At 45.9% G+C, this 16000-nt stretch overlaps 1 protein-coding gene across 1 annotated transcript; it reads left to right on the top strand.

The window, feature by feature from the left end:
- Window positions 1-1518: 1518 nt before the first annotated feature.
- LOC120667826 (desmethyl-deoxy-podophyllotoxin synthase-like) lies at window positions 1519-3901 on the top strand. Its single transcript, XM_039947820.1, has 2 exons — window positions 1519-2471; window positions 3277-3901. Exons 1-2 carry the CDS (start codon window positions 1519-1521, stop codon window positions 3899-3901), a joined length of 1578 nt encoding a protein of 525 aa, XP_039803754.1.
- Window positions 3902-16000: the final 12099 nt, after the last annotated feature.

Raw genomic sequence — 16000 nt, 5'->3', positions numbered from 1 at the left:
ACATGAATAATTGAATATGGGTTACACTTTGTTTTTTTCAGGCTACACTGTTCCAACACCATTCTCATGCACAATCAGCATCACCAAAGGGGCCCAACCATGAGAGTTCATGGAAGGAGGGACTCTAGGGAAAAAACGTGAAAAAAGAAACATTTGCCTAGCTGTATTTGTTATCATGTATTTTCGCTTGGCAAGTTATCTTGAATAGCATCATATTGGCATTAATGTCATTATATATGTTTGTTTACAGGTCTGCTTTTACAATAATTAGTTTGAAACAAAGGATGTTTCTTTTTTCAAATGATAAGAACTTCAAGGTAATTTCAGGAAATTGATTTCTACAACATCAGAAACAAGGATAATTTGTCTTAATTAAATTGGGTTTGAACAATATCTATAGAGTTATGTGATTGCACAAAAGCTAAATGAACCGGTGACCACCTTCATTTCTCTGTTCAATGATAAAACAAGAGTGTATCCTAGTTAAATCTAATATGCGTGAGGAAGTGGCTTTTTCTCGTGTTGACCACTCCCCCTTGATCATTCCTCCAACATCATCCACGCATACATCGATGCCAATCATGTGAAATTGATATGAAGATTTCATAATAAAAAATGCATATGCAGACCAGCAATTCTTATGCAACTCCAGCATTTTCAAATCAACCAAAAAGCGTGAGGGGTGTGGCGTTTCACTGTTAAGATAACTGTAATATATAGTGATTATTATGCTATCAAGCAGGACTGGCAATTAACAGAGGCAATATGTTGCCACCTGTGGGACAAGGGCTTGCACATATAGTTGTTATTTTATTTGGAAGGATGGTTACCTTGATTTCCATCTTGGCATGGGAAAGGTAAGGGGGGGTTTCTCTTTCACAAATGTTTGTGTTTTAAACTTTGTTGATTCTTCTTTGCCTGACAATTTCCATTTTTTGTCAAGAAAATTTTTTAGGGAATGTCTCCCAGTTTCTTAATTCTCTGCCACCAAACTAGAATGTAGATTTAAATTTGCAACAGTACCTGATGAGTTGTTCAATAGTTCGATATAATAATTAAAAAAACTAGGCTAAATGCTTTTTTTCTCAAATTCATGTGGGAATTTTTTTCGAAGCCCACAAGAACTACATACATGATAGATACATACATACATAGAAAGATAATAGAGATATAGGGATATTGTCATACTGATGGATAAAGATGTATTAGATAGGTAGAGATATGCATAGATTTAGATAGATATATCATATATAGAAGATAAAGATAGAGATAGAGATGTAGTCATTTATATCCCATTAATAGATAAATGTATTAGATGTATATGTAGATATGCATAGATTATGCATATATTTAGAAGGTATAATGGTATGGATACAGCTTTGTAGAGATAAAGAATTAAAGATACAGATATAGATATGGTCATTTATGTAGGTAGATATGTAAAGATATGGACGCATTGAGGTCATATATAGCTGCGGGCTACGGAGTGTCATGCAGCGCTTATAGGAGCCAGTACAAATGTTACGTGATGATGAGGCCGCGTACACCAGCTATTATTGCTACCTGCTTTTGGCTCTCCTCCCGCTTCTCCTGCTCATCTTCCTCAGGCCGCAGCTACACAAGAACCGCAACGAGGCAGCTCCACCACCGCGGCTCCCTCCCGGGCCATGGCGCCTCCCGGTAATCGGCAGCCTCCACCACCTCGTCATGAAGCCGCTGGTGCACCGCGCCATGGCCGACCTCGCGCGCCGGTACGACGCCCCCGACGTCATGTACCTCCAGCTCGGCGAGGTCCCTGCCGTGGTCATCTCCTCCCGCGACGCGGTGCGCGAGGTCCTGAAGACGCACGACACCGTCTTCGCATCGCGGCCCATGAGCCTGAGCATGAGGGCTACCGCGCACGAGGGGCTCGGGATCGCCTTCTCGCCCTACGGCCACCGGTGGCGGCACCTCCGCAAGATCTGCACCGTCGAGCTGCTCAGCGCCGCGCGCGTCCGGTCCCTCCGCGCCGTCCGCGAGGACGAGGCCGCCCGGCTCGTCGCCGCCGTCGCCGAGGAGTCGTCGTCCCGGCACGGCGAGCCAGTGAACGTTAGCGCGCGGGTGGCCGTGTTCGTCGCCGACTCGGTGCTGCGCGCCATCGTGGGCGAGCGGTTCCGACGACGGGACGAGTTCCTCGAGGTCTTGGAGGTGGGGTTGAAGAGCATAAAGCCCGGCACGAGCCTCGGTGACATGTTCCCGTCCTCGAGGCTCTTGTGTGCCATGAGCAGCACGTTCCAGAAGGACAGGGAGTTCCACCGCAAGATCGCGGAGCTGGTCAACTGCGCCATTGAGCAGCATGAGGAGCGAAAAGCCACCGTTGCCGTTGATGACAACACTGGAGACAAGGACTTGATGGGTGTTCTTCTGAGGATACAAAAAGGAGGCCCTGATTTCCATCTTGACAATGGAACCCTGAAAGCCGTGGTCTTGGTGCGTACCCTGCTGCTTCTTGCATAGGAAAACCATTCCTGTTTATTCGTCATTAATTTGGTAATTATATATCCATCATCTAGAACTATACCTCAATCATCTACTGTTTAAATATGCTTAAACTGCAATATCACGAGAGTTTGTCTGTATTGATTTAATCCTCCAAAAACTGGTTAAAAAGCCGGTTGAGATTTAAAGCTCTACAAGATGTACGTCAACGCTCTAGTAATTCTGAATAAAAGTAAGATGTATCTAGAACTGTAGAATTTCAGGTAGAACAAAGACCGTTGTATATTTAAAAATTTGACCTACCTAATATCTAAGTTTTTGGAGCCGACTTATTTTCTAATTTCTGATTGCATCAACACCAATTATCTAATCCCAACTTCCCAAGTGGTTGGATGTTGATTCAAGGATCTAGAATGCTGGGTAATTAATGGGTCGACCTAAGAAGTTAATAAAATGAACTAGAATGACATTCTACATAAATAATTTGGGATAAGAAACGAATTAGGGTGGCGTGCCATCGTAATTAATTAGCCGATCTAAAAAACCAGTATTGAATATATACCCACTTGCATCCTTATATCAAACACTTGAAAATAGCAAAACCATCCAGTAATATTTGCCTATTTGGTTAAGTAAATCAGATTTCTCATTTAACCAGATTGCATGTGGATGCTAGTAATGAAAACATGGAAGAGTATGTTGACAATTCTCTTATGGCCAAAAATGTGGGGGTAGAGTTCATTTTTTATGTATAAACTGAAGGTTCCCTCTTACATGGATCATGGAATGTCATAGCAGGATCTCTGGTGGTGGGAGTGAGACTACAGGAACAACACTACTATGGACAATGTCGGAACTCATGCGAAATCCTAGAGCGATGCAAAAAGCACAAGCAGAGGTGCTGCGTGTTTTACAAGGAAAAGAAAGGGTAACTGAGGATGATTTGACCAGCTTGAAGTTCTTAAAGCTTGTTATCATGGAAACATTGAGACTGCATGCACCAACACCTCTATTGATGCCAAGAGAGTGCATGGAACAATGCAACATCCTTGGATTTGACATACCTCAAGGTGCACCCGTCTTGGTGAATGCATGGTGGATGGCAAGGGATCCAAAATACTGGGACCAAGCTGAAGAATTTAAGCCAGAGCGATTCGCGGAAGTTAATGTGGATTTCAAGGGGACGTACTTTGAGTACATACCCTTCGGAGCAGGGAGGAGGATGTGCCCAGCCATAGCATTTGCAGAAGCAAACATGGTGTTAGCACTTGCTGCCCTCCTATATCATTTTGATTGGCAGTTGCCATCTGGAATGTCACCAAGTGAGATAGACATGGAGGAGGACATGGGTATCACTGTACGCAGGAAGAGGGATCTTTACCTTTGCCCAACTGTTCGCGTGCCTCCACATGTTACTGCATAACTCTTAATTTGAAAAGCGCTTCAGAATAACTATTGTATGCTTGTTAGCTTGCAACCAATGTTCGCATGTAACATTGATATGTACCCATCATATATTTTGTTCACTTCTTCCATAACATATATGCATGTGAATGTTGTGAAAGGCTCTGTGCAAACTGATCTAAATGGTGAAAGAACACAGCTAGAAAACAAGCTATTAGTACCAGTCACAAACTTTGATTTGTACCGGTTGAAGTAACCGGTACCGGCCGGCCGCTACTCAATGGCCGGCGGTTTAGTACCGGTAAGACAGGCAATAAAGAAGAAAAAATGGACGCAATTTTGAGGATTCGAACCCACAACCTCAAGCTTTGCGTAGAGCTTGCTTTACCATCCCACCTATGCATCACAGGTGACTATGCTTTCCTTCTGAAGTACACGTAGAGGCCTATTTAGTACCAGGCCAAAGTCGCCGACCGGCACTAAATGTCACCCTTTAGTACCGGTTGGTGTCATTGACTGGTACTAAATGGCCGCGCCATTTTAGTACCGGACCAAAACACCGACCGGTACTAAAAGGTGACTTTTAGTACCGGGTGGTGTTATGACCCAGTACTAAAATGGCTCCGGAGGCTTTCAAATTTGGACCCGGTACTAAAGTGGCTCAATGCCAACTTTAATACCGGACCAAATTATGACCGGTACTAACGTGCATGGACGAATGACCATTTTTCTTGTAGTGGAAAGTTCTGAACTTCTGTGATAATGTTGTTGCCATGTGAATCAAGCAATCTTCATGTGAATAATTTATTTTGATATTGTTTGAATGTTAGTTTGAGCATTGTCAAACACTATGCTCCAAGTTCATTTATATGAACAATAAAAAGATGGCATTTAAGTCAATTTCAGTAACGCTTCTCTATTTTGGTGACCCTTTAGACTAGTGGGCTATGTTTCTCTACCAATTATGCTTTCTTGTGGATTTATCTGTGATAGTAAAAAATATCAACAAATATTTTTGGTGCCATTGCTAGGGAAGGCACTGGTGATAGGGTAAAGTACCATGGGTACCCCAAAGAAAGACAGGCCCAACCGCCAAGGAGAAATCAGCCCAGTAAGGTGGGCCCAGGAAGCAAGGTGCACTGACCCACGGGGCTCGCGCATTAGGCAGGGACCCAAGGGTCAAGCCACTAGCCTGAACACACATGGCAGCCTCCCAACCCCTTGCGGAAACTCGGGAAGCTAGCACCCTCCAATAGCCAGATCCCACCATCCCAACCCACAGGGAGATGGGAATGATGTACCAGTGGAATACATTTAATGCGCTAGGACCGATCGGATGCCCATGCGCACTCACACTGTCGGTGTTTACTGCCATGCCTGTTCAGGGATATCCTTAGTAGTAAGGTTTATAGGTAGGGATCGACGGCTCTGGAACTCAAACGTGAAAGGAACACGAAGATTTAGACAGGTTCGGGCCGCGAGTTGCGTAATACCCTACGTCCTGTGTAGTGGTTTATATTGCCTTAGGTATTGATGTATTTCGAGGGGGTACCTGTCCACCCTTATATATCCGGGGGGACAGGTTTACATGGAAAGTCCTAGCCGAGCACAGTTGGAGTCCTACTACAACACGATCGGGTAGTTTCCTTTATACTGCAGCTAGTTCTACGCCTATTCGGGTAGTTACAAAAGAGATAAGGTACATGTTATGAGCTATCCCTTACTCTAGAACATTCTATGCCTATAATCAGTCCCGTTGCCCCGGGTCTGACAAGCCCCCGAGCTCTTCGTAGCCGAGTCCTGCAAGCGTCGAGTACTTGGCCGGGCGTCTTCGAGTACTTCAAGTAGTCAAAACATGCTTCTGGTTACTTCTGGGCCTTCCTTCAGATACGTCGAGTAGTCCTCCAAGTACTTCCGGTTGCTTCAAGGCTGTGAGGTGCTCAAGCCCTAAAATATTGATCATATATGGTGCGCGAAGTACTCGCGCTCCATATGGAGTAGCCCCCGAGCCTTAGGTTGAATCGTAGAATCAGGCTGAGGGTCACTTCATTCTTTTTCCTTCCTTATTTTCCAAAAAAATTGAAAAATAAATCTCTGATATATATATCCAGCAGCCCCCGAGTCTTGAATTTAAATCTCTCCATTTAGATTTAAGAATCAAAGTAAACTCGTGGCAAAATAAGTAATGAAAAACTTCCCTGAAAAAGAAAGAATCCATTGATCTCCCAAATATTTACGAAATTACCACCATATAAATCCGTCTGGTAACTTATGAGGGTTTTACCCTTTGAACGCCTGGCCGCCGTGAAATTCAGATCCACACTTGCCCATTTCCAGTGTCATCCATAGCCCCTCTCGTAGCCCCCGAGACTAAGCTCGTGACGTTGAGATGGCTCCCAAGAAGGACAAAACCAAGGTTGAAGAGGAAGCAATTGCCAATATGTCAACAGATTGGCGCAAAAGCAAAATGTCTGAAGCAGTGGTGCAAGAATTGGAAAATTTGGGTCTTCTCCAGACTCAGGGTGTGATCCAATGGCGTGCGTGGGAAGAAGAAGATTACCCTATGGAAGGTACCCTCGAGACCGTCGTGGAACGTGGTCTTGCACTTCCCATATCAGAATTTTTCTATGCTCTTCTGCAGTTTTGGGGAATCCAACTGCATCATCTGACTCCTCAATCCATTTTGCATCTTTCTATTTTTACTTATTTTTGTGAAGCATTCCTTGGCATTCTTCCCCACTTTCACCTTTTCCAACACTTTTTCACTCTTATTCCTGTTCCAAACTCCGCCAAACCCGCCGTTGTTGAGGGTTGTGAATTAGTACTCCGTCCTGATACCCGAAACGAGTACTTGGCTTATGATCCATCAGGTAAAGGAGCTGAGTGGAAAAATTTTTGGTTTCATGTCGGGAACTTTGAGTCTCCACTTCCAGAAAGAATTCCTGGGGCCCCCCAAATCCAAGAAAACTGGTCGAGTAATGGACCTGGTGGCGAGCAAGTTAATTGCATCTTAAAAGCCATTGCTCATTTGAAGAATAAAGGAGTCACTGGTGATCATGTGGTCTTTTTGTTTGTAAGCCGTCAGATCCAGCATCTCCAGCTTTGAAAGAATCCTGCCTTCAGATATGAAGGCACACAAGATCCCACCAGAATGTCACCAGAACCAATGGCTCAGTCTGAAGTAATCAGGAGATGCTACAAAGTACTCGACAACTTTGACAAGTCTTTGAAACTTCCAACACTCTTCTGGGCGAAAAACCTTCCCGAGAATGCATGGGTATGTGTTTGGGAAACACTGTCGAGTACTTTTAGTTAACATTTTTTTTATCTTCTGACGAATTTTTTGCTTCTTTTGCAGAAAAATTATAAGTCATGGTATTGCATGCCACCGACTTCAGTAGATGCTGCTTCTGATGGCAGCAAGAAACGAAAGGCAACTCCTGGATCTTTGTTGCAGAGAAAAATTCCTTATCTCGATGCTGGCCAGTAAGAATCTGATATTCTTTTGATTTCATTCTGTTTGCCTCAGCTTTCTTATTTCAATCCTTGCTTGGCTTAGGATCCAATATCTACCAGCACATGAGAAAAATCAAATCCAAGACTTTCGTAACTGGGTGCAGAGTAGTTCAGAAGGAACTAGTCGATCGGCCCCCGAGTCGCCAGTAATTGGGTTGATCGAGAACCCATCTGCTGGTTTGCCAAATGCAGACACGGCTGAGATATCAAATGAGCCAAATCCTCAAGCACCTGAACGTACTTCTGCAGCTGCTGAGGTTGCCTCCAATGCTGATGGAACCGGCAATAGTTGAGCTCAAGGATCAAGAGGTCTTGCCGTTCGACTGGTGCCCTTTCAATCTATGCCTCAGTCAACCCAGGAGGAGTTGGGAAAGGAATTGTTTGATGATCCGTTGTTGTCCATAGATGATGTAAAGAAGCTTGCTGACTATATGCACTGGAGCTTCAAATATACCAAGGTGAGCCTTCTGCTACTACTTGTCTTCTTCGAGTAGTTGGTGATGTTTGACCAGTCTTGCCTTGTATGTTACAGGATGTTGCCAATCGGTCTTTTTTAAAGTCTCAAGCTTTGTATAAGACTGTTGACAATCGGAAAACCTTGGAGCAGCATAACGCCCTGATTGCCAAACGACTAGATGAATCACTTGCTGGTCGAAACAAGCTGTATGAAGCAAACCGAAAGCATCATCTAGAAATTTGTGATATGAAGCGGCAGATCAAGGGCCTAGAAGAAGAAAGATCAAAGCTCCAGGAAGAGAATTCAAGGCTTCAAGAACAGTTGCAGATTACTCAAGCTTGTGAGTATTCGATCTTGTGTCTTGATATTGCTTTGTCAAAAATAATTACTGAAATATCTTTCCGGCAGGCTCTCCAGATGACCATACTCGACTGGTAGCAGCAGCTCAGGTCATTGTGGACATGGTTGATTCTGAAGAGGGGTCGTCGAATAGCAAATCCTTGGAAGAGCGTTTAGAAGAGGCTCCCAAGAAGATCTTTGATGTCATGACGGCTACCTCCAAGAATTATCTGACCCACATGATAGGAGTTGTCAAATCTTACTTGCCTCAGTTCAATTTAGCTCCCATAGCTAAAGGAATAGCTCCCGATTGTTTTGATGAGAAATTCTGAGACTATTGTAAAGAATCAGAAGTGATTGCTGATGACATTCTGTAGAACTTGGCAGAGTAAAATGTTTGTAACAACTCATTGTCTTTGTAAACATTGCTCATATCCCGTTGGTATGTCTTCAGAAATATTATCTGATACCATAGGATATGTACAGACTACTCGAGTAATCGAGTAAAATGCTTGCAGGGAGTAATCTTTATAATTGATCAGTTAGGATAAATCCCGTCGGATTACCCAGATAGAAAGACTGCAAAGATATCCATAAACTACTCGAAAAAGCGAGTAGTGTGTCCTAACCAAGGACTGGAGTAGTTTTTAAGATAGATCTGTTAGGATGAACTCCGTCGAGTTATCCAGGATGAAACCATCTTATAGACATCCAATACCTATTCGAGCTTGCGAATAGGGTTCTAGCTTGTAGACTGGAGTAACTACTAAGATTGACCTGTTAGGATGAACCCCGTCGGGTTACCCAAGATGGACAAAATGTAGTAGTATCCATAATATACTCGAGCGAGCGAGTAGTTTTGCCTTTAGACAAGGCTGGAGTTCCTTATAGTTGACCTGTTAGGATGAACTTCGTCGAGTTACCCAAGGTGGACAACTAGTAAATGTATCCATATACCTTCTCGAGCTAGGCGAGTAGGTTATACCCATATATCGAGGACAAGGATGTGGCTTGTATAGTTACCCTGATGGAAAACTATGTAAGCTATCCAGAGGGAGTTATCCAGGTCGGTATGAATTTGTAGAGATTATCCTGGTTGGATGAACTTTTTCAGTGAATAATCAGAGATAGTGCTGTCAAGTTGAAAACTGCCTTTAGTGTAGTCAAAAAATCGATGAAGGCCTTTGCTTTACTAAAGAGATCAACTGACATCATTATGTTACTTGGATCAAGGGTAAAATCTGCGTAAGTGCTCAATGTTCCAGGAATTGGGTATCTCGTTGCCATCTGCATCAGTAATTCTGTATGATCCGGGTCTTGTAACCTTAGTTACAATGAAAGGACCCTCCCATTTGGAATTTAACTTGTGCAATCCTGTTTCATCTTGAATCCTTCGTAATACCAGATCTCCAACGTTGAAAGATCTTTGCTGGACATTGCGATCATGATAGCGTCTGACTCCTTGAAGATATCTAGCCGATTGTGTTAAAGCATTGATTCTGGCTTCTTCGACTGAGTCTAACTCAAGTTGTCGTGCTTCATCTGCTTCTCCTTCTTGATAGGCTTCTACCCTTAGAGATTTCCACATGATATCTGCGGGTAATATAGCCTCAGACCCATAAGTAAGGAAAAAAGGAAACTGTCCAATTGCTTTGCTAGGTTGCGTTCGCAGCCCCCAGACCACATGAGGTAATTCTTGAATCCACTTGCCACCTTTCTTGGTGTTGGCGTCGTAGAGTCTTTTTTTCAAGCCATCGAGTACTAAACCATTGATGCGCTCTACTTGACCGTTTGCCCGAGGATGAGCTACTGAAGTATATTTGACCTCGATGCAGGAGTTGTCACAGAAGTCCCAAAAAGATTGTGACGTGAAGTTAGAGCCAAGATCCGTAATGATGGTGTGAGAAAATCCAAACCGGTGAATGATGTCAGAGATGAAATCCACTGCTCTATCGGATGAGATCTTGACAATGGGCTTGTACTCGATCCATTTGGTGAACTTGTCAACTGCTACCAGCACATGATTGTATCCTACTAGAGCTACGGTTAATGGTCCGATCATGTCCAAACTCCAACAGGCGAACGGCCAAGATGGAGGGATTGTTATCAAGTTGTGTGCTGGGACGTGAGTCTTTTTGCCAAAAAATTGGCAGCCAGGACATCGTCTGACAAGGTCTTCTACATCTGAAACGGTTGTTGGCCAGAAGAAACCTGACCTGTAAGCCTTGCCGACTAGTGTCCTTGATGCGGCGTGGTTGCCGCAAACTCCTTCGTGTATCTCTCTGAGGATGTCTTTGCCTTCTTCAAGGGTAACACATTTCATGAGGATGCCAGAAGCAGAGCACTTGTATAGGTTGTCGTCGACGAGAACGAAACCCTTGCTACGTCTGATGATGCGGGCAGCTTCAGCGCTTTTAGGATCAGCATGTGGTGGAAGCTTGAACTCCTTGATGAAGTCGATAAACTGGGTCCGCCAATCTTCTTCAATCATCAGTACCTCTTTGACTGTGGCCGGGGCCTCCGTGTCAGTGGCTTGTTGGCTTTGTACCTTGACTGATGGATGATGAAGTTCATGGACAAAAACTCCCAGTGGAACAGCTGCTCGAGTAGATCCAAGTTTGGAAAGGACATCGGCTCCCACGTTGTTGTCGCGGTCTACGTGGTGGATTTCCAATCCTGAGAACTTATTTTCGAGCTTTCTGATTTCCTCGATGTATGCGTCCATTGTATCATTGTTGATGTCCCATTCTTTATTGACTTGCTGAACGACGAGTAGAGAATCGCCGTAAACAGGTAGTCGCTTGATGCCGAGAGAAACTGCTAGTCGAAGGCCATGTAGCAGTGCCTCGTATTCAGCTTCATTGTTGGAGACCTTGAACAAGATTTGGAACACATACTTCAATTGCTCTCCCTTAGAAGAGATGAACATAACTCCCGCGCCGCCTCCGTCGAGCTTGAGTGAGCCGTCAAAGTACATTACCCAATGCTCTGGAATGTTATGCGGTGCTGGAATTTGATTTTCCCGCCATTCAGCTAAGAAGTCGACTAGTGCCTGTGACTTGATTGCTGTTCTTGGCTTGAAGTTGATTTCCAAGGCTCCCAGTTCAACTGCCCACTTTGAAATTTGTCCAGTGGCATCCCGATTGTGGAGTATATCCCCCAATGGGAAGTCAGTTATTACTAAGATCTTGTACTCATCGAAGTAATGTCGAAACTTCCAAGAGGTGATTAGAATTCCATACAGAAGTTTCTGGATTGATGGATATCTAACCTTTGATTCAGATAGTACTTCACAGATGAAGTAAACTGGTCTCTGAACGCCATAGGCGTGGCCTTCCTCCGGGTGTTCGACTACTATCGCCGTACTGACTACATGAGTAGTCGCAGCGATGTAGAGGATTAGTTCCTCGCCATGTAATGGAGCGGTTAGAGTCGGCGGTGTCTGGAGATGATGCTTGAGGTTCTCGAGTGCTTCCGCGGCCTCTGTAGTCCACTCGAACTTATCTTGTCACTTCAGGAGCTTGAAGAAAGGTAAACCCCGTTCGCCAAGCCTGGACAAGAATCGATTCAGAGCTGCCATGCAGCCTGTAAGCTTCTGGATGTCCTTGATAGTAGCTGGAGCATCCATAGCCATGATGGCATTGATCTTCTCTGGATTGGCCTCAATTCATCGGTTACTGACGATGAATCCGAGTAGTTTTCCAGAGGGTACGCCAAAGACGCACTTGGTTGGGTTGAGTTTGCAGCGAAATTTTCGGAGGCTGTTGAAGGTCTCTTCCAGATCAGTAATGAATTGGTCCTGGGTCTTAGTTTTGACGACAACATCGTCGACATAGGCTTCAACATTGCGATGTAACTGATCGGCAAAGCACAGCTGTATCGCACGCTGGTAGGTAGCACCAACATTCTTCAACCCGAAAGACATGGTCTTGTAGGCGTATACCCTGTAAGGGGTAATGAAAGCCGTCTTGATTTGGTCTTCTTCTTTCAGGGCAATCTGATGATACCCTGAGTAGTAGTCGAGGAAGGATAACAGGACACATCCTTCTGTAGAATTGATTACTTGATCAATATGTGGTAGTCCAAAAGGATCCTTTGGGCAATGCTTGTTTAGATCGGTGTAGTCGACGCACATCCTCCACTTGTTGTTGTTTTTCTTCTGGATGAGCACATGGTTAGCCAACCATTCAGGATGGTAAACTTCCTTGATGAACCCTGCTGCGAGTAGTTTTGCCAGCTCTTTTTTTATGGCTTCTCGCTTGTCTGGTGATTAACGCCGCAACCGTTGTTTCTTTGGTGTGGCTTTAGGGTCGACCTTCAAGGCATGCTCGATCAACTCCTTGGGCAACCCTGGCATATCCGCTGGTTTCCACGCGAATACATCTCGGTTGGCCCTAAGAAAGTTGACGAGCTCGAGTTCCTATTTGTCACCCAGTCCTGCTCCGATGATGGCGGTTTTGGAGTCGTCTCCCTCTTGTAGCTGGATGGTCTTGGTGCCCACATCACCAGTAGTGTGGTACTGCCATGAACTTGGCTAGCGCTGGTCTTCCCAGGATGGCATGATAGGAAGATTCGAAGTCGGCTACTTCGAATTTAATGTATTATGTCCGGAAGTTCTATTCTGTACTGAATGTGACTGGAAGAGTAACCGAGCCAATTGGTGTAGAGGAATTTCCGGGGACGATGCTGTAGAATGGTGCCTTGCTTGGAGTGAGTAGACTCATGTAGTTGAGGCCCATCTTTGCCAATGTGCTTGCGAAGATCAAGTTAAGCCCACTTCCGCCATCGATAAGCACTCGAGTAAGCTTGGAGCCTTGGACGACTGGATGGAGTACTAGCGGGAACTTTCCAGGTTCAGAGAAGCTGGTCCATTGATCTTCCCTGGAGAAGGTAATGGGGACCTCGCTGTATTTTAGTGGCCTCTGAATTGCTGGCTCGACTGAGAGGATCTCTCTGAGTAGGAGCTTCTGGGCTCGCTTGGAGAAGCTGGGATATCCTCCAAATATGACGTTGACGATGTTTTGTTGCTGTTGGAAACCATCCGTGTCTTTCTTGTCGTCTTCATCATCTTTGTCATGTTCTTTCTTAGGAGCGACTGCAGGTGCCGACTGGAAGGATTTGCGCAGAATCGTGCACTCCCACATCGAGTGGCTGCTCTTGGGGTGGATTGGACATCTCTTGTTGTGAAGAATCTTGTCGAACTAGTCCTGCGGCTTGTCGCCCTTTTTACCACGCGGGGTGCGATCCATAGTGCCGACAGTGTCGTCAGGCTTGCGTTTGCACGCAGGATCCCGCTAGTTGCTAGGCCCTCCACGGTCGTTGTGGCGCTTTCCATTGTTGTCGTTGTTACGGCGTGGGAAGCGACTGCGTTCTTGCTCTTCTTCGTCTGCCCAGCGCTGCATCATGTCTCGTAGCTCCACTACCATTTTGGGGCGATTACGCCCGAAGTCACGGTATAGAGACTGGACGGTGATGCCGTCCTGGAAGTAGTCGATGACATCGTCGTCGGCGCCGTTGGGGATGGTGGCTCTTGTGTCGAAGAAGCGCTTGACGTAGGATCTGATCGACTCGCCTTGCTCCTGGTTGCACATGGATAGGGCGTGTCGAGTAGCTACTCGGTGTAGCGACCCTTGGAAGTTGTCGATGAAGGCCTTCTTGAGGTCATCCCATGAGTGTATGGACTCGTGCGCCAAGCTTTCGAGCCACGTGAGGGGTGCGGGCTCCAGGGCCATCGGGAAGTAGAGGACCTTGGTGTTGGTGTCTCCCCCTGCAACACTAACAGCGGTCGAGTATAAACGTAACCATTGAGCAGGATCTTGCTTACCGTCGTACTTTTGGATGTTCGTCGGCTTGAAATCCTTTGGGTACTTGACGTTGTCGAAGACTCTACTGAGGGCTTGGAAGCGATTGGAGTTGTCTGCAAGCTGCGATCTGCATCTTGCGTTGATGATGTCCCGTGCATCCATTATAGAGTCGGCTACCTCTTCCCTGTTGTGCCCGTTGTTGTTGTTGTTGTTGTTGTTTGGCTGAGGCCCAGGGGCCTGGTTTGCCGGCTGTTGGCCACCCCTGGGGCGATGGCTGCTCGCGGCATCTTGATCCTCTTGATTTCTTTGAATTTGTTGCTCCGGTTGTTGTTGTCGATGGTGACCTCAAGGAGTACGGCTTGCCTGAGGTATGACTATTGCCGTAGCCCTTGACTGTGTACCATGAAGTGAGGACAATGGGTTTTGTCTCTTGAGTTATTCAACAGCATACTTGGTAAGGTTTATGACTTGTTCCATCTCTGGGTTTCGAGGCATTTGCATGAGTCACAGGGTTGTTTCTGTCATCGCAGCAATTGGTGTTCTGAAGACAGGATCCGTGACATTGTTGAATTCGTTGTTGAGGTTGCGCGGGGGAAGGCGAGCTCGTTCGGCAGCGTGAACCCTGCGCTCTCCTTTACGTTGATTTCTTGCCCTGCGAGCTGTGCGGGCAGCTTCATCTTCATCTTGTGGAGCGTCTTGGGTCAGATTGTCTGCTGAGATCTGATCCAAGGTTTTGTTTGGATCATGCTGACTAGCTTCATGTTGTTGGATGATCATGGAACTAGGCGTTCGGGAGAGAAGCTTTCCAGTTCTGAGTCGTAATCAGCTAGGACGGTTTCTCCGGAGCCAGTTTCCCTCTCGGTTACGAGGGGGGTACCGTGTTGAAACGGAAGATCGTCAATGCTGGCAACTTCGCGAAGGTTGTCGAGTAGTGCCGCGAGAGTATGGCATTGGCAAGATTCGAGTTGGATCTTTGCCAGCGTATTGGTGATGAAATCCAGGCTGTCTTGAGATGACTCGACTAGATCTGAGTATACGTCGAAAACGGGTGCCTCCCGGCTAGCGGCGACCGAGTGGTTTCCGACGTAAAGAGGGTGATCCAAGCTATTTTCATAGATGGATCTGATCATCTGTTTGTAGGCAGATGATGAATTGCGCAAGCCGAATATAGGTTGAGCAAGAGGAGTCCCAATCCGAGTAGATTTCGGTTTGAGGTCAATCTGAGTTCGAGTGGAACTCGAGTTGTCTTCGAGTTTCGCCTCGATCTCCTTGGCGAGGTTGGGAAGCAACATGATGCTGCGATCGTCAGATCTGGCAAGTTTGTTGGAGTCTTCCGACGTGATGATCTTCAGCGCGGGTAAGTTGGTTATGTGGCTGTCAAAGCCGCACGAACCATTGGCGACGCAGACCCACGAGCCAAAGATGAAGGCCGCCTTGAGGAGGCGTCATGGTGCTGAAAGCGAAGGTGACCATCAAATTCGCCGATAAACTCGCGAAGACCCCTACCTGGCGCGCCAGCTGTCGATGTTTACCACCAAGCCTGCTCAGGGATACCCTTAGCAGTAAGGTTTGTAGGTAGGGATCGACGGCTCTGGAACTTGAAGTTGCAAGGAACACAAAGATTTAGACAGGTTCGGGCCGCGAGTTGCGTAATACCCTACGTCCTGTGTGGTGGTTTGTATTGCCTTAGGTGTTGATGTATTTCGATGGGGTACCTGCCCGCCTTTATATATCCGGGGGGACAGGTTTACATGGAAAGTCCTAGCCGAGCACAGTTGGAGTCCTACTACAACACGATCGGGTAGTTTCCTTTGTACTGCAGCTAGTTCTACACCTATTCGGGTAGTTACAAAAGAGGTAAGGTACATGCCATGAGCTATTCCTTACTCTAGAACATTCTATGCCTATAAGCAGTCCCACTGCCCCGGGTCTGACACAGACCCCATCTGACAAACCAGACACGGAGTGCCACTTGAGGACCGGAGGTCCGGCACGTAAACCC

This window comes from Panicum virgatum, chromosome 3N (assembly GCF_016808335.1).
Source record: "Panicum virgatum strain AP13 chromosome 3N, P.virgatum_v5, whole genome shotgun sequence".
In the NCBI taxonomy this organism is placed as follows: Eukaryota; Viridiplantae; Streptophyta; class Magnoliopsida; order Poales; family Poaceae; genus Panicum; species Panicum virgatum.
Note: the sequence above shows the minus strand (reverse complement) of the source record. Positions and strands in the feature narration are given on the sequence as shown.

What these genes read in the sequence shown, in the direction of transcription:
- LOC120667826 (XM_039947820.1), top strand. Translation starts at nt 1,519, where the DNA reads ATGTTACGTGATGATGAGGCCGCGTACACCAGCTATTATTGCTACCTG. An exon ending in CTGAAAGCCGTGGTCTTGGT is followed by an intron (nt 2,472 to 3,276) that starts GCGTACCCTGCT and finishes ATGTCATAGCAG; the next exon opens with GATCTCTGGTGGTGGGAGTG.